The sequence below is a fragment of the Jaculus jaculus genome, chromosome 7, assembly GCF_020740685.1.
Source record: "Jaculus jaculus isolate mJacJac1 chromosome 7, mJacJac1.mat.Y.cur, whole genome shotgun sequence".
Taxonomy (NCBI): domain Eukaryota; kingdom Metazoa; phylum Chordata; class Mammalia; order Rodentia; family Dipodidae; genus Jaculus; species Jaculus jaculus.
Window position 1 is genome coordinate 126,325,965 of NC_059108.1, and position 24,250 is coordinate 126,350,214.

General features: G+C 43.7%; 1 protein-coding gene across 1 annotated transcript; it reads right to left on the minus strand.

Moving 5' to 3' along the window:
* Nucleotides 1–22,583: 22,583 nt before the first annotated feature.
* Nucleotides 22,584–23,096, minus strand: LOC101609985 (60S ribosomal protein L12-like). The gene has a single exon (XM_045155245.1). It carries the CDS (start codon nt 23,079–23,081, stop codon nt 22,584–22,586), a length of 498 nt encoding a protein of 165 aa, XP_045011180.1. The 5' UTR covers nt 23,082–23,096.
* Nucleotides 23,097–24,250: the final 1,154 nt, after the last annotated feature.

Genomic DNA, 24,250 nt, shown 5'->3' on the forward strand with positions numbered 1-24,250 from the left:
TTATAAAATCTATTTTTCACTGAAGCTTGCAATAGTATAAAATCTTCCTCTTCTTGCTGTATTACTATTCTTTCAATACTTGAATACTGTTTCATAGTATGTATGGTTTTCCTCTCGTGTTTGATCAAACATGATAGTCTAATTGCTTTGTACCTGATAATTCACTGTGACCTAATTTTTTTTTTAATTAATTAATTTATTTATTTATTTGAGAGCGACAGACAGAAAGACAGATAGAGGGAGAGAGAGAGAATGGGCGCGCCAGGGCTTCCAGCCTCTGCAAATGAACTCCAGACGCATGTGCCCCCTTGTGCATCTGGCTAACGTGGGACCTGGGGAACCGAGCCTCGAACCGGGGTCCTTAGGCTTCACAGGCAAGCGCTTAATCGCTAAGCCATCTCTCCAGCCCCACTGTGACCTAATTCTGGTAAATGTAGATGGGTAGGCATGAAGCACCAAATTGTAGCTATAAAAAGTCCTTCACTCCTAGATGCCAGTAGCTCATACCTGGAGAAAATTCCTGTAGCCTCAGAGCCTCCATCTATAACCACAATCACAGTACCAGTGAACTGTATGTTATGTCAACTATATCTCAATAAAACTAATTTTTATGTTTTTGAGACAGAGACTCACTCTGTTGCCTTGGCTGGCATGGAACTATGTAGAATGGGTTAGCCTCCAAGTTGAGTAAATTCTCTGCCTCTGCCACCTGAGGACTGGATAACAGTCATGTATGGCCACACCTGTCTCAACAAAGATATTTAAAGAAGAAACAATGCTAAGGATGTAAAATTTATGAGGAAATTTACATTCCTAATGAGATATAGTTCCTTAAAAACTTCCCCTGAAGACAATTCATTCATTGTATATGTTGAAACTAAGCCTCAAGTTCCCTGTATCACAAACACCCATCTTAGTGACCACTTGGGTGTATGTGTATACATGTGTTCCAGAAGTGAGGATGTGTCAAGAAGGAATCTAGTTTCTGTGGTGGATTGTGGCAAGTTAGTGAAAGAATTCACCTTTAAAGCCATTCTGCATGCAGTTCAATGGGAGAGAAATCACCAGTGAAGATACTCGACAGTGAGACACTGCAAGCCTTATATTTGGCCAGCCACGCCAAATGAGCCAATGGGTGCAATAGAGGCATGTCTGTCATGGTTGAAACCAACTGCCCTCTAATTGGACTGGAGGCCCACTCCATGGAAGGGAATACATCCCTGACACTGAAAATTCACAACAGGAGCAGTCATGAGCCCTAGGGGTGTAATGTCTGCTGTTGTCTGGCTAAATGTGTATACTATGCTCATCAAACTGCTCAGTAAGCAGTTCTCTTAATGTTCACACCTATATATTAATGCTACTCTCACTTTTGGTAGAGAATCGCCTCTTTTCAGATGGCAGAGACCTTGGGATGACTCAGAAGTCATCATGGTGCTGGGAAGAAGTGACCGGAGTGCTCAATACTGCAATATCTCTCACACCTTCCAAGGCTCAGGGTCCATTGCGGAAGAGGTGGCGGAAAGAATATAAGAGCCAAAGGAAAGGTATGACTCCTTACAACGTGCTCCTCCACACACAAAATGGCCTAGATATCCATGACCTCACAGTGCCTGACACTACCTACATAAAAGACCATCATAATAGGAGGAAAAGATGATGACATCAAAATAAGAGAGAGACTGATTGAGAGCAGGAAGGGATATGACGGAGAATGGAGTTTCAAAGGGAAAAGTGGGGGGAGGGAAGGCATTACCATGGGGTATTGTTTATAATTGTGGAAGTTGTTAATAAACATACTACTAATAATAAAAGAATTCACCTTTAGATCAGAATAGAAGAAAAATAAGTTTATTTAGCATACTGCAAGGAACACAGTGAGCATAGCAGTAATAGAACCACAAGCAGCCTGTTGTGATTAAGTTGTTCTTCCTCCAGATTTGTTTAGGAGTGAAGTATCTGTGCCCAGATCACCTTCTTGATCTAATTTCCCTGCCTACAATAAAAAAAGAAAACCTAGACTACAATATGGATAAATCTCACAGGTGTAAAATGGATCTAATGAGGTCAGAAATAGTAGTCCATTCTGTATTATCTCATACATACGAAAGTCCAAAGTAAAACTATCCTATCCCAACTAAAGTCAGGATAGGGGTCATCTTTAGCCTTACAGAAAGATAGCATAAGGCCTTCTTTGATCTCAGCATTAGTTTCTTATTCTGGGAGCTGACTATATGGATGCACTAACTTCTGGGATGTGGCAGACTTCCCAGGTCACAAACAGGTGAAATAGAAAGATCAAAAGAAACACTGCCTTCACCAATTCTAGAAGTATCTAAGGATATATATATATATATATATATATATATATATATATATATATATATATATATGTATATATATATATATATATATATATGGGTATGTGTATGTGTATGTATGTATATATATATATAATTTATTTACTTATGGTGTGTCCCGAGCTAGTCTCAAACTTGCTAGGTAGTGAGAATGACCTTGAAGATTTTTTTGATGTGTGTTTGTGTATGTGTATTCATGTGTATGAATGAGGGTGAACACATGCCACAGCATGCATGTGGAGCTCAGAGGACAATTTTTGGGTGTCAGTCCTTGCTTCCACTTCATTTAAGGCAGGGCACTCATTGTTGTTCACAGCTCCATTTGCCAGGCTAGCTAGTCCATGAGCTTCTGGGAAACTCTCCTGTCTTCGCTTTCCTTCTCACCATATGCACACTAGGATTACAGAAGCCTACCACAGTCTCTGGCTTTTCTGCCCAGGGATACAGCTCCAGCCCTAAGCTACCAGCTCTTATGTAGGTTCTGGGGATCTGAACACAGGTATTCACATGTGCAGCAAGTACTTTATTCACTTAGCCATACCTACATTCTGACCTTAAATTTCTGGTTCTCTGGCCACCAACTCCTTAATGCTGGAATTACTGGTGTGCACCAACATGTACATTTTATGCAGTGTAGGAGGTTGAACTCAAAGCTGTGTGCACACTAGACAAGCACCCTACCAAATGAACTACAATCACAGGCCCTCAGAAGTGCTTTTGATACTCTTGAGGGTACTGGGATTAAAATCCAGACTCAATCAAAAGTAAAGCCTAAAGCCAGGTGTGGTGAGGCACTCCGGAGCAGAAGTAGGAGGATCTCGAGGCCCCATGAGACTACATAGTGAATTCCAGATCAGCCTGGGATAGAGCAAGATCCTACCTCAGAAAAAACGAAAAAAAAAAACCAAAAAAAAAACAAACAAAAAAACTAGAGTCTAAAACTTACAATAAACCAGAAGTAGACAGGTTCTTGAAGAAACTACAATTATTTTAAGTATGAACTGAGAAACCAGGTACTGAGGCTGGAGGAGAGTGGCAAGTTCAGATAGTCAAAGCAACTTAGTGAAGTCATATCTCATATCTCAAAGGGCTGAGGAATTTTTACTCAATTATGATATCAACTTCCATAGGCCATGTTACCTAAGTATTTTGCCAAACCCTATTTTAGATATTTTTGTGAAAGCTGAGATTAATATTTCAATCAGCAGACTCTGAGTAAAGCAGATTGCCCTCCATAATGTATGTGAGAGCCATCCACTTAACTAAAAGCCTTAGGAAAAGACTGGGAGTAGAGATAGAGCTCTGTCAGAGCATTAACAAGGCTCTGGATTCAATCTCCACTACCACAAAAACAAAAACAATCAAGAAAATGTCCCCAACCCTTTTTCAAACACAACTTATGCCATAATACTTAAGTATAGCTTTTTCCTGTGCTTCCAGCTTACCAGCATACTCTATACATTTTGGACTTACCAACTTCCATAAATATATAAGCCACATCCTTAAACCTGTCTCTTTTTACATACACACATAATTGTCCCCAATAGCACAAATGTACTATATTGATTCTGTTTCTCTGGAGAACCCTAAGTAAAACACTAATTTGTGGGGAGTGGGGGGGATCAGGGTCTTACTTTGTGACCCAGGCTGGCTTCAAATTCCTCATTGTCCTGCCTTAGCCTCCTGATCCCTGGTATTATAGGCAGGACACATCAGGCTTCCAATATAAAGTCTAAAATACAAATGCAATACTAACATAACAAACTCTCTAGGAGCTGTAAGGCCCACAAGTACCATGGGTCCATGTCTTGGTTTACTATCTCAGACAATACTTAGCACATCATAGGAAGGTAGTATTTGTCAAATAAACATTAGCAAACACAGGTATATTATGCTTACTTGCAGACAGCATGTGAGAGCTGCTTTACCTTTGTTCACAATGAGTTAATCCCCACCATATCCCTTCAATACAGTAGATCCTCACTACTGAGATAAGTAGGATTACTATTGACACATTATTGGGATGTGATGAAAGAGGAGGAAGGACCTGATTGGAAGAAGTCAGTCAGTGGGCAGATGTGCCCCTGGGGTTCCATCTTGTCCTAACCCCTTCCTATAATCCTTTCCATCATGATGTGAAGTGCTATGCTCTGTTATACCCTCCCCACCATGATGGAAAAATCCCTCTGAAAACATGAACTAAAATAAATCTTTTCTTCTTTAAGTTGATTCTGTCAGGATTTGGACACAGCATCAATAAAAGTAGCTAGTGGAAGGCTAGAAAGATGGCTTAGCAGTTAAGGCCTTTACCTGTGAAACCTAAGAATGCTTGTTCGAATCTCCAGGTCCTATGTAGCCAGACGCCAAAAGTGACACAAGCATGCAATGTCGTGTATGCACACAAGGAGGCGCACATGTCTGGAGTTTCTTCACAGTGGCTGAAAGGCCCTGGCACATGCTCTCTTGCTCTCTCTCTCTCAAAAATAAAATAAGTAACTGATACAAATATGTACCCATATAATGGGTCAAACCTGAACAATACAAAAAGAATAACAAAAACAATGTTAGGAAAGTGACTGAAGTACACATGTATTTACTCATCAAATCCTGGAATATATCTATTTAAAGAAGCAGATAGGAACTGGAGAGTTGGCTTAGCAGTTAAGGCACTTGCCTGTGAAGCCTAACGACCTGAGTTTGATTCTCTAGTACCCACGTAGAGCCAGATGCAAAAGGTGGCACAAGCATCTGAAGTATGTTTGCAGTTGGTAGAGGCCCTAGTACACCCATTCTCTCCCTCTCTCCTCTCTCTGCTTAAAAATGAATAAACTTGTAGTCAGGTGTGGTGGTGCATGCCTTTAATCCCAGCTCTTGGGAGGCAGAGGTAGGAGGAACACTGTAAGTTTGAGGCCACCCTGAGACCACATAGTGAATTACAGGTCAACCTAAGCCACAGTGAGACCCAACCTTGAAAAAAAAAAAATGAACACACTTGGGGCTGGAGAGATGGATTAGTAGTTATGGTGCTTGCCTGCAAAGCCAGAAGACCAACGTTATATTCCCCAGGACCCACGTAAGCCAAATGCACAAGGTGGTGCATGCATCTGGAGTTCGATTACAGTAACTAAAGGTCCTGGTGCGCCCACTCTCTCCCTCTATTTCTCTATGTCTGCTTCTTTCTCTCTCACTCTCTCAAATAAATAGTTTGTTTTTTTTTGCTTTTCCAGGTAGGGTCTCACTCTAGCCCAGGCTGACCTGGAATTCACTAGGTTATTCTCAAGGTGGCCTCGAACTCACAGCAATCCTCCTACCTCTACCTCCTCCCAAGTGCTGGGATTAAAGATGTGCGTCACTATACCCACACCGGTTAAAATAATGAATAAACTTTTTTAAAAGCAAAGATAAATTGCTCTAGGGCTGTTGCTCAAAGGTAGGGTGCTTGTGACATATGTCAAAGCCTTTGGCTCCATACCCAGACCAACACCCCCACACACAAAAAAGAAGAAATAAAAAGTTTTATTTTTCAGTCAACATAAAGTGTGGTTTAGTGGTACTAATAGAACATATAATTTAACTAAGCATATACTACCTTAAAGTTACACAGCAAATCAAATCTTTCAAGATTGATGTTGCTGTGTACAAGCATTCACTCCCACAAAATATTACTTGATGTCACTCTAAGTCACTAAGTCTGACCTTTTATAGCAATTCTCATTGTATTTTTTCTCATCATATTTTTCAACAATAAATTTTCATCAACTTTCATATTTAGAATGTGAGGATTAGAGATATAGCTCAGTAATAGAGTGTATTTTATACATGAGGTCCTGGGCTTAATTCCTGGCATTTCAAAAGAAAAATAATGGTACAAAAAAAAATCTGTAATCAAACATATATGTGTTTCAGTTTTATTTCATACTTAAGTAGAATGTTTCTGACTGCATATCTATATAATGTGCAGTATTAAAAAGGTGCAAAACACCATACACATAGTTATACAACCGAATATTCACAATGGGCTCAACTAAACACTTTGTCTCGTTTAAAGAAGCCACAGCTTTTTCTGACAGCATTTTGGACCTTAGGAGCTGTTCAACATCTTCTATCTACCCTCTTCTGAACTCCCGCAGATGGGTTAGTACATAGGCACCCGGAGTTAAGAAGGTAGTAAAAATCACCAGAATTCCTAGAGTCGTTTCCTGGAAAAGAAAAGATCATGAGTGAGTATGGCTTCCTTAAACAGTGATCCACTTGCCTAATAAAACTTGCTTATGGGCTGGAGAGCTGGTTTAGCCGTTTAGGTACTTGCCTGCAGAGCCCAAGGACCCAGGTTCGATTCCCCAGGACCTATGTAAGCCAGATGCAGAAGGGGGAGCATGCATCTGGGGTTCGTTTGCAGCAGATGAAAGCCCTGGCATGTACATAGTCTCCTCTCTACCTCTCTCTGTCGGTTTTTTTTTTTTTTAAACTTGCTTATAGGCTGAAGTACATTGTAGCTTTGTAAGCTCTGTGTGTGTGTGTGTGTGTGTGTGTGTGTGTGTGTGTGTGTGTGTGAGAGAGAGAGAGAGAGAGAGAGAGAGAGAGAGAGAGAGAGAGAGAGAGGGAGAGAGAGGGAGAGAGGGAGAGAAAGTCAGCTGTCCTACAAAAGGAGGGAGTGGAGGTGTCTGGCAAAACTGAAACATACAGGCCTTCGTAGGTGACTTAACTAAACTGTAAGAAAACATTTTTCTTCGATTGGCTGCCAGGTTCTGACCGAAGAACTGGGGAGTTCCACGCCATCCAAGCTTTCCAGCATGATGGAGAAAATTCTGGGGCTTGCGCAGGAGCAGAACCAACAAGGACGGACACCTCCTCCAGGGTGAGCTATGGCTCCACAGCAGGCCCTCGGTCTGGTTCTTCGTGCCCACCCACGGGTAAAGACAGAGGGAGGCCCACCCACCACAGCGCCCTCCCAGGGGCCCCCGGAAGTCCCGTGCCGCGTCTGCTGCGTGCGCCTCACCGACAGCGACACCGAGGCCTGGCGCCGGGGGTCCGCATGGGCCAGGCGACGGCCGGTCCGCGCGAGGGGCCGGGCCACGCGCTGGAGGAGGAGGGCAGGACGCAGGACGGCCGGCAGAGACATGGCTCGGCAGGCGAGAAGAAGAGAGGCAGGCGAGGTGAACCCAATACCACAGACAGCTGACGCCGTAGCTCGAAGACGCTGAGGGGAGAAAATGGCGGGCAACTGGTTTGCACATGCGCACCAACCACGAAGGCGGGGCTTTGGAGCTTTCCAGGCCGCTTCCGCTCAGTGGCCTTGCCTCCCGGATATACTCATTGTGCCCCCCTCTTAACCACTCCCCCTCGACACCAGTGCCATCTGGCAGGTCTCGTTCCCCCACCCAGGCCTCAATCCTGAGAGCTTCTTGCCCTCTCCACATTCCCTGCCAACCTCACTCCAGCTCCATACTCAACATCTCTGGATTTTCTGCCAGGTTAAGGTGAGGGACTCCGCACCCTTTCTTCTGCTCAATATACCATGGCTTGTCATCGTTAGAAGTTCATAATCATTTTACATGGTCCTGTGATGTGAATTCAGTTTCAGGCTGAACCGTCAGATCTGTCTATAGCCTTAAAAGATCAATGATCTGTTTTCTCTCTTCTCAATGCAAAATTTGAGTTAGATAGATATTAGCACTTCTTGGTAGGTCATCTACATTTTTCAATTTCTCCCTCTCTCTTTTTTTCTTAGAAGTAGGGTCTCAGTCTAGCTCAGACTGGCCTGGAATTAACTCTGTAGTATCAGGGTGGCCTGGAACTCACTGTGATCCTCCAACCTCTATCTCCCAAGTGCATGAGCCACCACGCCCATTCAACTTTTCTCTTACTGTTCATTTTTAATCATATGTTCTGTAGTCTTTGTGTGCATTTGTGCATGTTCATGTGTGTGTGACTGCATGTATGAGACAGGAACTCTCACTGGCCTGGAACTCATTAAGTAGTTTGGACTGTCAGGTGAGAAGCCCCAGGAATTGGCCTCCTCAGCAATGAGGTAAAAGCAGGCACCACCATGCTTGGTTGTTTTTTTTTTTTTAATGTGTGTTCTAAGGATTAAGCTGAGGATCTCATGCTTAAAAGGCAAGCACTTTACAAAACTGAGCTATCTAACCAGCCTCTGTCCTTAAAACACTGACTTTTTGCCAGTATTACTCACCTGTTAATATTTTACAGTTGCACTACCATCTTAAATTTCTCTATAAATGTTAACTTGAAGTTTTTTTAAACTTTCTATTGATAACTTCATAAATATAGACAAATGCTATGACCATAATCCCTTCCTATGACCCTCCCTTCCCCCTTCCCAAGTCCCCTCTCCAGTGAATCCATCTTCTTTCCAACTAGTCTCTCTTCTATTTTGATGTCATCATGAATACCATGGCCACTTTGTGTCTGGAAGACAGTATTGTAAGCACTCCTCCCCTTCCTTTGTCTCTTATAATTCTTTCTTCTACCTTTTCTGTAGTGGTCGCTGAGCCTTAGGAGGTATGATAGAGATGTCTCAGTGCCAAACACTACAGTGTCACCTCTCAGAATTTCATTTTGGGTCATCCCAGTGGTCACCACCATCTGAAAAGATAGTCTTACCAAAAGTGAGAGTAGCATTAATATATGGATTGAAGTGGGTTTTTTCTTTTTTCTCTTAGCTTGGATGTGGTTGTGGTGTGGTGTGGCTTCCCATATACTTACCTATGGGTAGCCAGGGGTGGGTGAGTCTTGCCTACAGTGGCTGGAGCAGAACAGGTGTCCTACTCCATCACTCTTCCATTAGGTCATGTTTTGAGCCAGAGTCTTTTTACTGATTCGGGAGGTCACTGGACTGCAATGATTCTCTGGTCTCTGCTCAGTGTGGGACTGAAGTTAGAGGAATGCATTTGGCAATACCCAGCTATTTATGTGGGGTCTAGAGATTCAAACTCTGGAAGTCTCAGGCCCTCATGCTTGAGTAGGAAGCACACAAGTGCTGAGACATCTCTCTGGCTCTAACTTGAAGTTTTTGTTTTGTTTTGAGACAGAGAAAGGGAGAGAAAGAGAGAGAGAATGGGTGCACCAGGGCCTCCATGCACCACCTTGTGCATCTGGCTTATGTGAGACCTGAATAATCAAACCTGGGTCCTTAGGCTTCGTAGGTAAGTGCCTTAACTGCTAAGCCAGCCCATGAACTTTTTTTTTTTTAAGTTCTCTGTTCCATTAGCAACCTGTGTTTCTTCTAGGGTGAACTCTTGTTAATTTTGACTATACTTTTTCAACTATCTCATGACCCTTGGTTGTCCTTTCATGCTTATGAATATTCAGGATAAGCTGAATTACTAGAATTCTTTTCTAGTAATTCTAGTGTCTTAAGCTATTTATATTATTAGAACAGCAGAGACTGTGAACCTGCGTACCCGGAGGGTGGGTGTTGAGGAAAGTATAAAAAGATAGGGAAAATTTAGGTGACATGAGAAGAGAAAGGAGTCCTCCACTCAGGACCTAGTGATGAAGCAAGAAATCCAGTACAATTAGCAACTGCATAGGGTCTTTTTCCCTTTCCCAGCTGTAGACACACAGTTTTCCAGGAATCTCACCAAAAAACTCATTAAAAGTAACACCCAGGCTGGAGAAATGTCTTAGTGGTTAAGATGCTTGCCTGCAAAGCCTAAGGACCCAGGTTTGATTCCCTAGTACCCACATAAGACAGATGCACATGGTGGCATATGCATCTAGTGATTGTTAGTAGTGGCTAGAGGCCTTGGTGCACATATATTCTCTTTCTCTCTCTCAAATAATTTTAAAAACATTTTTAACAAAGTAAAAACCATGTCTTAAAAACCTAGTGGCTCCTGGTTTTATCTCATCAAATGGTAACACCTCTGGAGCCATCCTATAATCTGAGTTTTCAAAGAGTGCATAATAGTGTTCTTGACAGCACCTAGAATCATGTATAAGGTTTTATCTATACTAGGTTAATTGAGGCAGCACCTTACCTGTGGGCAGCACCATTCCATGAGCCAGGAAGGGTCCTAGACTATAGAAAAAGGTGGTATCTGGTTGAACATCAGTATTCATCATTCTGCATCCTGATTGTGCTGCAGCATAATACCAGCTGCCTCACGTTCCTGCTGCCATGCTTCCCCACCATGATGGACTGTGATATGGAACAGTAAGATGAACTAAACCCTTCCTTTGTCCCAGCAATGATAAGGTAACCTATACAGAGATGAACAGAGATAAAAGAAGGAGGATTCTCTAGAAACCCAGTGAACAATGGAATTCCAAAAGGCATCCAGAGACCTATATATACCGTCGCAACCAGGACACTTAATTGTGACTCTCCCTTGAAACACTCATACTCACACTTGGGTGTGTCATATTCTTTCCGTGAACAACTGTCTCTTAAGAGGAGCCCACCATGCTCTCAGGTGTGTGTTCATTCCCTTTCGTAGTACCCCTTACTTCTTCTAACCCTCATGTTTGAGCCTGTATTAAAATACCTTTAGTAAGGGGCTGGAGAGATGGCTTAGCGGTTAAGCGCTTGCCTGTGAAGCCTAAGGACCCCAGTTCGAGGCTCGATTCCCCAGGACCCACATTAGCCAGATGCACAAGGGGGCACACGCATCTGGAGTTCGTTTGCAGTGGCTGGAAGCCCTGGCGTGCCCATTCTCTCTCCCTATCTATCTATCTATCTATCTATCTATCTATCTATCTATCCATCTCTATGTGCCTCTTTCTCTCTGTCTCTGTTGTTCTCAAATAAATATTTAAAAAAAATACCTTTAGTAAAATCTTCAATTCTGCCTGCTCTAAGAAACTTTTTTCCCTGGGGCAATGCAACCACAAGTTTTCGCCCCAGAAAGGGCTCAGGTAGGGTACCAACGACAAACCAAAGCAGGATTGCACCAAAACCAGTTTTGATGAATGTTGCAGTCCGGTTCACATGGCTGGTAGAAATCACCCAACCAAGAGCAGCTTCTGGGAAAAAAGAGATTTATTTTGGCTTACAGGCTCGAGGGGAAGCTCCTCAATAGCAGAGGAAAACAATGGCATGAGCAGAGGGTGGACATCACCTCCTGGCCAACATAAGATGGACAATAGCAACAAGAGAGTGTGCCAAACACTGGTATGGGGAAAGTGGCTGTAACACCCATAAGCCCGCCCCAACAATACACTCCCTCCAGGAGGCATTAATTCTAAAATCTCCATCAGCTGGGAACCTAGCATTCAGAACATCTAAATTTATGGGGGACACCTGAATCAAACCACCTCAATGAATCAGTGAGTTTATTGAGTTTACTTATGGAGCAGGGTGAGAGGTTGTTTAGTGGAGGAATGGATGACTCAAAGGCAGCTACATCACCACAAAAGCTCCCACCCCCAACGTACTTGCCAGCTCCACACTGCACAACATGCATGCAGCTCAGCGGGTCAGAGTCTCAAGGCCACTATATAACTTGAAGGCAGCTCAGAGAGTCCCTCTCCAAGAGTTGTTTTTCCTTTATGTATCTTTAGGGAGGGGTCTTGCACTCTTTTCCCAGACTTGATGTCCTGAGACTTCTGACCTTTTCCCCCTCTCCCAGGAGGGAATGTTTCAACTGCCTCCAACATTGGTAAAAGTCTACCCCTCAACTGTTGTTTACCACTTCTATAACCTTGAGGAGTGGCCTGTGACCTTTAAGTTTCACTTCTGCTGTACTTCTTGACCTCTTGACTCCACCCTCCCTTCTGGAGAGAATGTTTCAACTCTGAGGAAATTGCTGTCCAACACTGCCTCATATGGCTCTTCCTGAAATTCTTTTCTAAATCAGACAAGAACAAGATTGGTAACCCTATGTAGCCCTGGCTGCCCTCAAATTCTTAAGTCCTGCTGCCTCAGCTTCCTGGGTGCTGGAATTAAAGGCAAAAGCCACCCCAGGTAGCAGAACTAGTTAGTTCAGAAGTGAAGGAACGAAAATGTAGTGCAGACAAGAAACACAGCCGATTACTGCTCAGGCTGAGCAGATAAAGGAAGCAGCACAGATGGCTGTCCTGTGGGCCAAAGAGCCACAGCAAAGACACCCGCCTTTAATCCCAGCACTGGGGAGCTAGAGGTAGGAGGATCTCTGTGAGTTTGAGGCCACTTTGAGACTACATAGTGAATTCCAGGTCAGCTTGAGATACAGCAAAACCTTATCTCAACCCTCCTCCTCCAGTGGAAAAAAAAAAAAAAAGATGCACTACTTATCTTATGGGGAAGGTTTGAATATTAATGCTTCTGCCTCCCCCACCAAAGGACTTTCAAAGTACATGCACTTTGCCCAGGGATAAAAATGTGCCTATACTGGTGATATAGTGCCTGTCAGGGCAGAGTTCTCACTATGCTAATGAAGGGGGAAAGAGGCTTAGAGACTGTGCTCCCTTAGATTTCTCTTCATCCTGGAGGTTAATGGTCCTACTCCATCCGTCTATGTGGAGCTTCCTGTTTTTCTGCATTTTTATCTCAAGAGGAGCACCTGCCTACCTGTTTTAAACGGCAGTCCAGCAACTTCCCTATGTTATTGGTTCCATGCAGCCTGATTGCTGCTGCAGCCAGACCTGCGTGTTCTCTGTATCGCTGGGAAATCCAAGTCCAAGGTGCCAGCAAGTTCAGTGTCCTTGAATGATTAGCATGCCTGTGCAAAGTCAAGCAGGAATCTGACCCAAGTAAAGACAGATACAAAATGGAGTCTGGGATGTCAGGCTTTTGATCCCACTTTTAGTTGCCCGGCAGGCCACTTTCCAGCAGAAGCAGGTTCTGTGTATCCGTTACATAATGAGCCCTGTTAAGAATTGATTTGGTGCAGCATCGCCCCATCTCCTGCCCTTGATTAATTGGATGAGCTCTTGACTCAAAGATTGAGCCAGAGATTCTTGTCCTGGGATATTGAACTTGAGACTAAAGGGCTGGAACCCAGTCTCTTCATGGTGAAAAATTCTATTAACGTGGGAAATTTTGTTTTGTTTTCTACCCATGAAAAAGGCTCTTCCAACCTGATTTAATAATGAAGCCAAGGGCCTGGGGAGATGGCTCAGTGTTCGGGAACTTCCTGAAAAGCTTAATGGCCGAGATTTGGTTCCCCAATAGCCACGTAAAGCCAGTTGCACAAAGTGGAGCCTGCTTCTATAGTTCATTTGCAATGGCTGGACGCCCTGCCATGCCGATTCTTTCTCTTTCTCTCTCTCTTCTTTTTTTTTTTTTTTTAATTTAATTTATTAGTTTTCTTTTCAGCAAATACAGGCAGTTTGGTACCATTGTTTAGGCTCATCCATGATCTACCCCCTCCCATTGGACCCTCCTTGTTGATGTATATGGGTCGTGCATTGTGGAGTTAGCCCACCATTATTGGTACAATAAATGTCTCTGCATATCATGACCCAACATTCTCTCTGTCTTCTTGAAAATATATAAATAAAAACTTTTAAAAAATAATGAAGGCTGAACAAATGGCTTAGCAGTTTAGGCGCTTGCCTGTGGAGCCTAAGGACTGAAGGGACCAAACTGACACCATGACAGGCTTCAACATGTGGCCAGGAAGATAGCCACCCAGAGGCTGAGTCAGTTCCTGGACATGCAGACAGGCCCAGACATGTCCCTTTCCTGCCTTCTGCCCCAACCAATCAGAGATGCACAGCTGTAATTGCTGCTTGCCTAGCCAATCATTTTAAAGATAACTAACCCGCTTGGAATTTCCCCAGACCTAGCCCGCCAAAACTTCAGGACCAATCAGAAGAATACAAGTACAGTTACTATTCAAATTAGCCAATCATGTTAGAAAAGACTAAGCTCGCCAAAATTCCTCTAGCTGTGCTTAAAAGGAGCCTGCGAGCTCCTCTCAGGGCCACTATTTTGTATGAATGGTTGACCCCCCCCCCCAGCATGCTGGCTGATTCTGTAGAATTAAACGCTCTTTGTTTTTGCATACTATTTGAGTCTGAGGATTTTCTTCAGTGATTCTTAGACCCTTACAAGGACATAGGTTCAATTCCCCAGTACCCACGTAGGCCAGATGCACAAGGTGGTACATGCATCTGAAGTTCCTTTGCAGTTGGCAGGAGGCCCTGGCACAGCCATTCTCTCCCCTACCCTCGCACTTTCTCTCTCTCTCTCCCTCTTCATCTTCCTCTCTCTCTCTCAAATAAATAAAAAACTTTTTTTAAATGAAGCCAAACTCCTGAAAGAAGCAAAGATAAGTGCCAGAGAACACACTCAACCAAATTCAAACCCCTGGTTCTCTGAAGTTAGGTGGCTTCCTTGTCCTTGAGTGGTGGGCTACCCTTTATAGTCCCCCACCCACACACACACTTTTTATTAGTTAGCATCTCATATAACACAGGCTGACCTAGTTCAAGGTTATCCAAGGAAGACCTTGAACTTCTGATTTTCCTAATCCCACCAGCTGAGTGCTGGGTTTTCAAATGTGCACCACCACTGGTTTATGTGATACTGGGTATAAGACCCAGGGGTTTGTGCATGATAGGCAAGCACTTTGCCAACAAAGTTTTTTGGCTTTTTAAGGTAGGGTCTCACTCTACCTCAGACTAACCTGGAATTCATTATATACTCTCAGGATGGCCTCAAACTCATGGTGATCCTCCTACCTCTGCTTCCTAAGTGCCAGAATTAAAGGTGTGCGCCACCACACTGGGCTATTCTTTGTATTCTTAATGATAAGTCCTGCTGTGGCTTAAGGTATCTGAAGCTAGATTTCTATCACTTGTAGCAAGGAGAGCCTTAATGAAGAGACTGTTGGTATTACCAAAATTGTTAAGGTTAGAGACCGGGTTCTGGCAGCCTTAGCAAGCTAGACTTGTCCACTCATTCCCAATATGCCAATTAAAGAGAAGTAATAATGAAAAGCAAAGAAGGGAGATTTGTTCAATGTGGTCTCATCAGGAAGAGGAATACGAAGAGAGCACAGTGGCCTCACTTCCTGCAAGCCTGTTTTCTGGGTCCTGACATGAAGCTTAGGTTTAAATAGAGGAGAAGAGGAATGCAAGGTGTGGTCTTGCCCATTATTGACCCACTGTAGTCTTGGCTCCAGTTTCCTCTGCAAGGTGATCTGATTAGTTGTAAGAACTGTGTGAAATCCCTTCCCAGAGTTCTACTGGCTGGCACCAGTAGCCTTTTCTTTCTCCCAACGCTAGATTCCTGCAGAAATTCCAATTGCTTGGGGCCATTGTTTCAACAGTCTGATAGCTAAAGTGAGGTGGTACAAGTATCTCTTTAGGATATCTCCATTCCTAAGACAATTTCTAAGACATTCCTAAGACAATTACATTAGCCATTAGTTACCATCTGCATCTGGCTTACGTGGGGCCTGGAGAATCAAACCTGGGTTCTTAGGTTTCATAGGCATGCACCTTAACCACAAAGTCATCTCTCCAGCCCTATTTTATTTATTTATTTTCAAGGAGAGAGGGCGAGAGAGAGAGAGGAGGGAGGGAGAGAATATGGATGTGCCAGGACCTCTAGCCACTGCAAACAAACTCCAGACACATGTGCCACTTTGTGCATCTGGCTTTACATGGGTACTGGGGAATCAAACCTGGGTCATTAGGCTTTTATAAGTAAGTGCCTTAACTGCTGAGCTATCTTTCCACCCTGTTTTTATTATTATTATTTTTTGAGGCAAGCCCAACAGCCTGGTCTTTTTTTTTTTTTTTGAGAGGTAGGGCCTCACTGTAGCCCATGCTGACTAGAAACTCACTTTGTAGTCTCAGGCTGGCCTCGAACTCATGGCGATCCTCCTACCTCTGCCTCCCAAGTGATGGGATTTGTGGGACTGACTTTTTTTTTTTTACTTTTTTTATGAGTGAGAGAGAAAGAATTGGTATGCTTAGGGCCTCCAGGCACTATAATCGAATTCCAGACATGTGCACCACCTTGTGCACATGGGTGACCTTGTACATGCGTAATCTTGTGTGTCTGGCTTACATGGGATCTGGGGAGTCAAACATGGGTCCTTAGGCTTCACAGGCAAGTGCCTTAACCACTAAGCCATCTGTCCAGCCCTTATTTATTATTTTTAATATTTTATTCTTATTTATTTATTTATTTGACAGAGAAAGAGGGAGAGAGATAGAATGGGCACTCCAGGGCCTCCAGCTACTGGAAACAAACTCCAGACACATGCACCCCTTGTGCATCTGGCTTATATGGGTCCTGGGGAATTGAACCTGGGTCCTTTGGCTTTGCGGGCAAACACCTTAACCACTAAGACATCCCTCCAATCCCTTATTTATTATTTTTGAGGCAAGGTCTCACTCTAGCACAGGCTGATCTGGAACTCCTCCTACCTTAGCCTCCTAAGTGGAAAAATTATAGAGATGGGCCACCATACCTGGCTCTCCCCTAATTTTTAAAATATTTATTTATTTATTTATTTATTTATTTTAGAGAAAGAGAGAGAAGGAAAGAGTGAGAAACAATGGACACACCAGGGCCTCTTGCCACTACAAAGGAACTCTAGATGTATGTACCAACTTTGTACATCTAGGTTTAAGTGAATACTTGGGAATTGAACTTGGGCCATCAGACTTGGCAAGCAAGCCCCTTTAACCACTGAGCCATCTCCCCAGCTCTATCTTAAGTTTGGAGACAGGGTCTCATTGAACCTGGGATTTACCACTTGGGCTAGACTACCTGGCCTGCAAGTCCCAGAGATCTCCCTGTCACTGTCACCCCACTGTTGGGATAATAGGGCATGCTGCATCCAACTTGCATGTGAAGTCTGGGGATCTGAACTCAGATCCTCACACATGTACAGCAAGATTTTTACCACCTGAGCTCTCTCTCTAACTTGTGAAATCCAGTCTTTGAGGACAAAACAGAGAGAGAGACAGAGAGAAAATAAAAACCTGAAGTAAATTGAGAAAGAGCTTAATTCAGACAAGCCTGACTGAATTCATCCTGATCTTGGGAAGTTTGGAACCGAGTACAGCTGATATGAAATCAAGCATTTTGTCTTTCTTCTGTAACGAAAGCCTTAAATTACTTTTCCCAGTGTCAGTAAATCCAACTCCAAATTTAGCCACAACACAATTAAGCGCCCTTCTACCCACCCACCTCAGGAGATAGGTCTTTTAGCTGCTCGAATTACAGGTACAAACAACCTTTCCTCAGTTTAATTTCTCCAAGTCACAAAAGCCCAGCACTGTTAACTCAGACCTCTACAGTTTTCAATAAAGGGTTAGTGGGCCTGGACTCAGTGTATTCCCAGTGGCCCACAATGAAAGGCCCTCCTTCTACAGTTATATAAAAGAGCATGATTAGAGCTCCATCTCCATGTACACAATGAATAAGAAAAAATACCCTCGCCTACTTATGCTTTTAAATGTGATTTTTAAAAAGTGTTCATTTGCTAAAAAAGCTGGTGTTAGGGTTCTAGAAAATTATATAATGCATTGGCACTGTGCTACCTCAGCTCCAAATATCTTGAACTGTCTCTTCTAGAAATGCCCCTTTAATTTCTATTCAAAAACCAAATACCTTTGAGGAATGAAGAGCCTCTCTGTCTCTATTTGTGTCTGCTTTTACAATTGCATGATCTCAATGGCAGAGAAACACAGATAAGCAGGCAGTAAGCACAGAAGAGTTGCAAAGGTGGGGGAAACAATCAAGTTATATAATTGGTAGATCAGTAAAAAAAAAAAAAAAAAAAAAAAACAACTCTTAAATTGCAAGCACAATATAATTTAAGAAGAGCCAACAGAAGCAGTGGTCCATTATTACAAAGACTCTTGAAAAAGCTTAAATGACATTAGACAGTTCAAAAGGTAATCTTGATGTTCCAAGTTCTTTTGTTAGATGCACAACACTATAAAAATTATTTTTCCTTCTGGGCTGGAGAGATAGCTCAGTGGTTCATGCACTTACTTGCAAAGCCTGTAGGCCTGAATTCTATTCCCCAGTACCCATGTAAAGCCAGATGCACAAAGTGGAAGTTTGCAGCAGTACTAGACCCTGACACACTCATTCTCATTCTCCCTCTCTCTCTCTCTCTCTCCCTCCTTGCAAATAAATAAATAAAAATTAACAATACTCATTTTGCCGGGTGTGGTGGTTTGAGTCAGGTGTCCACCGTAAACTTAGGTGTTCTGGATGCTAGGTTCCCCAGCTGATGGCAATTGGAAATTAATGCTTCCTGGAGGCAGTGTATTGTTGGGGGAGGGCTTATGAGTGTTATAGCCAGTTTCCCCATGCCAGTGATGGGCACACTCTCCTTTTCCTGTTGTCCACCTTAGTGGGGGTGATGTCCACCCTCTTCTCATGCCATTGTTTTCCTCAAGCCTGTAAGCCAAACTAAATCTCTTTTTCCCACAAGCTGCTTTTGGTTGGGTGATTTCTGCAGCAATGCTGAACCTGACTGCAACACTGGGCATGGTGGTGCATGCCTTTAATCCCAACACTCAGGAGGCAGAGCTAGGAGAATTGCTGTGAGTTTGAGGTCAGCCTGAGATGACATAGTAAATTCCAGGTCAGCCTGAGCCAGAGCAAGGCCCTACCTCAAAAAAACAAAATATGTTTTTTTCTTCAAAAATATTACATATTATAAAGTTAGTTTTTATTTTCTTGTGTTACCCTTTTGGAGTGTATTTGAGTATAATATATGGTATATGTTTTGCATGAGCCCTGTGCAGAGGCCAGAGAAGGACTTTGAGTATTTTCTATCACTCTTCCAGCTTATTTTCTTGAGATGGAGTCTCTCTCTGAACCTTTTGGTTAGACTGGCCAACTGTGGAGTCCCAGTGAGCCTCCTGTCTCTGTGCCCCTCACCACTGGGGTCAAGGCTTGTGCAGCCACACCCAGCTTTTTACATGGGTGCTGGAGATTGAACTCAGGTTCTCTTGTTTACATTGCAAATATTCTTACCACTAAGCTATCACACTAGCCCCTTATATCAAAACACCTGTTTTGGCGGTGGGGGTTGCAAGGTAGGGTCTCATTCTAGTCCAGGCTGACCTGGAACTCACTCTGTAGTCTCAGGCTGGCCTCAAACTCATGATGGTCCTCCTACCTCTATCTCCCAAGTGCTTGTATTAAAAATGTACACCACCATGGCTAGCTACCTTTGTTCATAAATTTGAAAATTCTCTTCTCTCTTGAACTATATATGGATTTTTTTTTTTTCTGAGGTAGGGTGTTGAGATATAACCTATGCTGTCCTAGAACTCAATATGTGGCCCAGACAGGCCTCAAACTCCTGATCTTCCTGCAAAACCTCCCAAGCGCCTGAGATTATGGGCATGAACCATTATGCCCAGCTGTGAAAAGAAATTGACAGAGCCAAAAGGTCAATGGTCAGATCTTATCACTACCATTTACTAGCATGACTATACCATTTTTTAAATTCATGATTACTGATAGATATTTAGATTACTGCTTTTGAGTCATATAAACAAGGCTGCCCTGGAGTATTCTTGGTCATGTCTACTGGTAAATGTGGGAATAAGTTTCTTTAGATACCCAATAGTGGGATGGTTGTGTCAGTAAATAGGTGATACCATCTCATTGGTGGGACAAAACACCTGACTAGAAGCAGGTTATGGAAGGAAAGGGTTTATTTCTGGCTTAGAGTTTCAAGGGGAAGTTTCATGATGGCAGGGAGAGCCTGGTAAGAGCAGATAGCTGGGCATCACATCTCCACATCAGCAGGGAGAAAGGAGAGAGAGTAAGCTCTGAACACCCAATGGAACTGGACCAATTAACCTCAAGGCCACCCCCACTGACACACCCCAGCAAAGTTTCACCTCCTAAAGGCTCAACCAGTTGGGAACCAAGTATGAGGCTTAATCGCAAACACATGAAGCTACGGGGGACATTTTACATTCAAGTCACCACAGCATTCTTTTGCTCCATTCAATGGGAATCACAAAAAAGCAAAGAGAAGCTCCCTTAATATTGACAGCCCTGAGCCTTTGAGTGCCAGAGGCTTATGAGCTGAGCTTTCAAGGCCGGAGGCTTATAGCTCTGACCTTTGGGAAGAGGAGGCTTATGACCGTAGGCTCTCAAAACCAGAGGCTTATTGCAGCTCCTGTTACATCACTGATCTTTCAGTGCCTGGTTCCTCAAATCCGAGCCACTGTAGATGACTTCGTAGTTCTGTGGAATGCTTTTAGCATTCAGGGTTAGCACCTTTTCTGCATGTTCTTTTCTTTTGTAATCTCACCTCTCCACAGTATCTTGCCTTCCGAACACCTCCACAGTCCATCTTCTCCAGCCACTGCTCACTGGAACTCCTCAACTGCTCTCTAGCTGCTGCAGCTACTGGGCATGCCCACGGTTGGCAGCCCCAAGAATTATCTGCTCTTTTGTGCAACCAGTTCATCCTGCTTTTCCCATGATAAAGATCACAAGCAGGCAATGAGAGCATTCTGAGAGGCTTTCTTGGAGCCTAAAGTTTGAACCCAGGGGTAGTGCACAGGAGGGAAGTCTCCCTGACTGACCCAAGGGGAGTGAGGTAAATGCTACTTTATAGCCAGTCACACAGGCACACTAGCTGTGATGGAATGAGGAAGACTGAATGTGGAATGCAGTCGTGAGGTCTGGAGCTGCTGGGGGAGAGGGTTGTACCCAGAGTGGTGGCAGACAGGGTGACTTAAGAGGTCATCTACATTTGTCAAGGGCAAGACAAAAATCTCTCCAAGCCATCACGGGAAACCTGGAACAGTAATGGCTGAAGCAGCATTTCCCCCAAGCAAAGCCAATGGTTGCATAGGAAGCCATGACAGCTGTGGTTTGGGGGTCCAGAAAGAAGTCACCTCAGGTCATCTGTGACGAATTAAAGTCTCCTCCGGGAATCCAAGGCTGCACTGAAGTTTCCCTGAGCAGCAGCAAAGGTGCTTAAAACAGTGAAGGCTGTCACGGTGACAACCCCAAGCAGCAAAGGTCTGATCGACAGCTGTGGCATTCCTTGTAGAAACGGCTGCTGGAGTTGAGGTGGCTGCCACCCCAGTGAACCTTCAGAAGCAGCAGCAGTACTGTTCCCAATTCCCCAGACTCAGGCACGGTGGCAGTCAACTGGAGCAGTTTGGGTCACTGGGACACTGCTTGATTCGGCTGCTAGGCAACTACTGCTGCTGCTGCCTGGAAGGGGTTTGATAGCTGTCAATCAAATGGCTACTCCGCTACCCCTTCAGTCATTTAAAAGGATTAAGGAGTATCTGCGCTGCAATAGAGATCCAACATGAAATTTCCATACTTCTCAGATAAACTGTGCCTAACAATAATTAAATCCTAGCCAAATACCCTTAGGGAGTGTTGGATCCTCCTGGTCTGTCTCGGTTGGTGCCTGGCAAAGCCTTTCCTAGACAATGCCAAATTGCTTTCCTAAGTCCTTTTTCCCACCACCCTTACACTCAGAATTGTGGAGGGGGTGTGTTTGTTTGATTTTGCAAGGTAGGGTCCCACTGCAGCCCACACTGACCTGGAATTAGTCTCAGGCTGGCCTTGAACTCACAACAATCTTCGATCTTCATACCTCAGCCTCCTGAGTTTATTTTTTTTTTATATTTTTTTTTATTTTTTTTGGTTTTTTGAGGCAGGGTCTCACTCTGGCTCAGGCTGACCTGGAATTCACTATGTAGTCTCAGGGTGTCCTCGAACTCACGGCGATCCTCCTACCTCTGCCTCCCGAGTGCTGGGATTAAAGGCGTGCGCCACCACGCCCGGCCTGAGTTTATTTTTTATATTAAATAAAATATTTATTTATTGAGACGGTCCCACTTTGTAGCCTAAGCTGTAGTCAAGCTGGCCTCAAACGCGTGGCAGTCTTTCTGCCTCAGCCTTTGAAGTGCTGTCATCTCGATTGTAAGCCACCACACACAGCTTGGTACTGTGTTATTATTTTTGTTTGTTTGTTTGGTTTTGCAAGGTGTAGTCTCCCTCTAGCACAGGCTGACCTGGAATTCACTATGTAGTCTCAGGCTGGCCTGGAACGCACGGTGGTCCTCCTACCTCTGTCTCCCCAGTGCTGGGATTAAAGGCACGCTTGCCTGGCAAGAATTGTTTTATTAACCAACCTGAGCCATCAGTGTTATTGTGACTCTAATTTCTTCTTTAATACTAACATATTTGAGCCCTTTTTCACCAATTTGCATTATTTGGAATTCCTAATTTGTTCAAGTCTTTTGTCATTTTCTTTTTTTTTTTTCTCTTGATCTTTTATTGAAATATATTCTTTCTTATGCTTCTTAGCTAGCTGGGCATTCCACTGCACCACTGTTGATGTCGTCTATGATATCGTGTGGGTGGCGGCCATCCACATTGCATCCCACAGACTGTGCGGTGTCCAGGATCTCTTTGATGGTTCCAGAAAGTTCTCTGGCCAAAGACCAGTGGCACATCTGTCGGGCAATGTTGACAATCTCATCGAAAGAAATATTGCCACTGTGTTTAATGTTTTTCTGCTTCTTTCTGTCTCTTGGTGGCTCCTGGAGGGCTTTGATGATCAGAGCAGAAGCAGAAGGCACCACTTCAATCTGAGCCTGTCTGTTCTGAATGGTCAGCTTCACTGTAATCCTCAGACCCTTCCAATCACCAGTTGCCTTGGCGATGTCATCACCAACCTTTTTTGGAGACAGACCCAGGGGACTGATCTTGGGGGCCAGGGCAGATGTGGTGCTGACCTCGCCTCCGGTGCACCTGAGGTACACCACTTTGATCTCGTTGGGGTCAAACTTAGGTGGCATGGTGGAGGCGGCTGATGTCGGACGAACCCGGATTCGGGATGACCAAAGAAAGTTGCACCTTAGCCTCCTACGAGCCCAAAGACGAAAGCTCTTTTGTCATTTTCCCATAATGTCTTTTTCTTGTTGAATAGTAAGAATGCTTTGTGTATGCTGAGTAGAATCCTTTTTTAATTCTTTCTTTCTTAATTATTTTTATTTATTTATTTGTGTTTTAGTTTTTTGAGGTAGGGTCTTTGCTGTAGCCCAGGCTGACCTGAAATTCACTATGTAGTCTCAGGGTGGCCTTGAACTCACAGCGATCCTCCTACCTCTGCCTCCTGAGTGCTGGGATTAAAGGCGTGTGTCACCATGCCTGGCTTCCTTTTTTATTTTTACTTTTCCAATGCTCGGGTTTGACCCTAGAGCTTCACACATACTAGAGAACTGTTCTTTCACTGACTCACATTCTGAGCTCACCTTTTGTTTTATGTATTTTCAACATGTCCTTCTGTTGTGGAGTTTGTTTTTCACCCTCTAGTGTCTCTCTCTTCCTTCCTTCTTTCCCTCCTTCCTTCTTCCTATCCTCTCTTCCTTTCTTCTTTCCTTCCTTCCTTTCTTCCTGTCCTCTTCTCCCTCTTCCTCTTTGTCTTTCTCCTCGCTCTCTTTCCCTTTTTAAAAAATTTGTTTTGGTTTATTTTTATTTATTTGAAAGCAACAGACAGACAGAGAGAGAAAGAGGCAGAGAGAGAGAGAGAATGGGATGCCAGGGCCTCCAGCCACTGCAAACAAACTCCAGATTCATGCGCCAACTTGTGCATCTGGCTTACATGGGTCCTGGGGAACCGAGCCTCGAACCGGGGTCCTTAGGCTTCACAGGCAAGTGCTTAACCTCTAAGCCATCTCTCCAGCCCTCTTTTTCCATTTTGACAAGGCCTCATTACGTAGTCCAAGCTGGTCTCAAATTCTTGATGTCTTCATTTCACTAGTATTGAGTTTAAAAGTGTGTACCATCATACCCAAATTAAGTTCATATTTATTTATTTTTGATTTATTTATTTTGGTTTTTCAAGGTAGTATAATCCAGCCTGACCTGGAATTCACTATGTAGTCTCAGGGTGGTCCTGAACTCATGGCAATCCTCCTACCTCTGTCCTCCCCAGTGCTGTGGTTAAAGGTGTACACCACCGTGC

What these genes read in the sequence shown, in the direction of transcription:
- LOC101609985 (XM_045155245.1), bottom strand. Translation starts at nt 23,081, where the DNA reads ATGCCACCTAAGTTTGACCCCAACGAGATCAAAGTGGTGTACCTCAGG.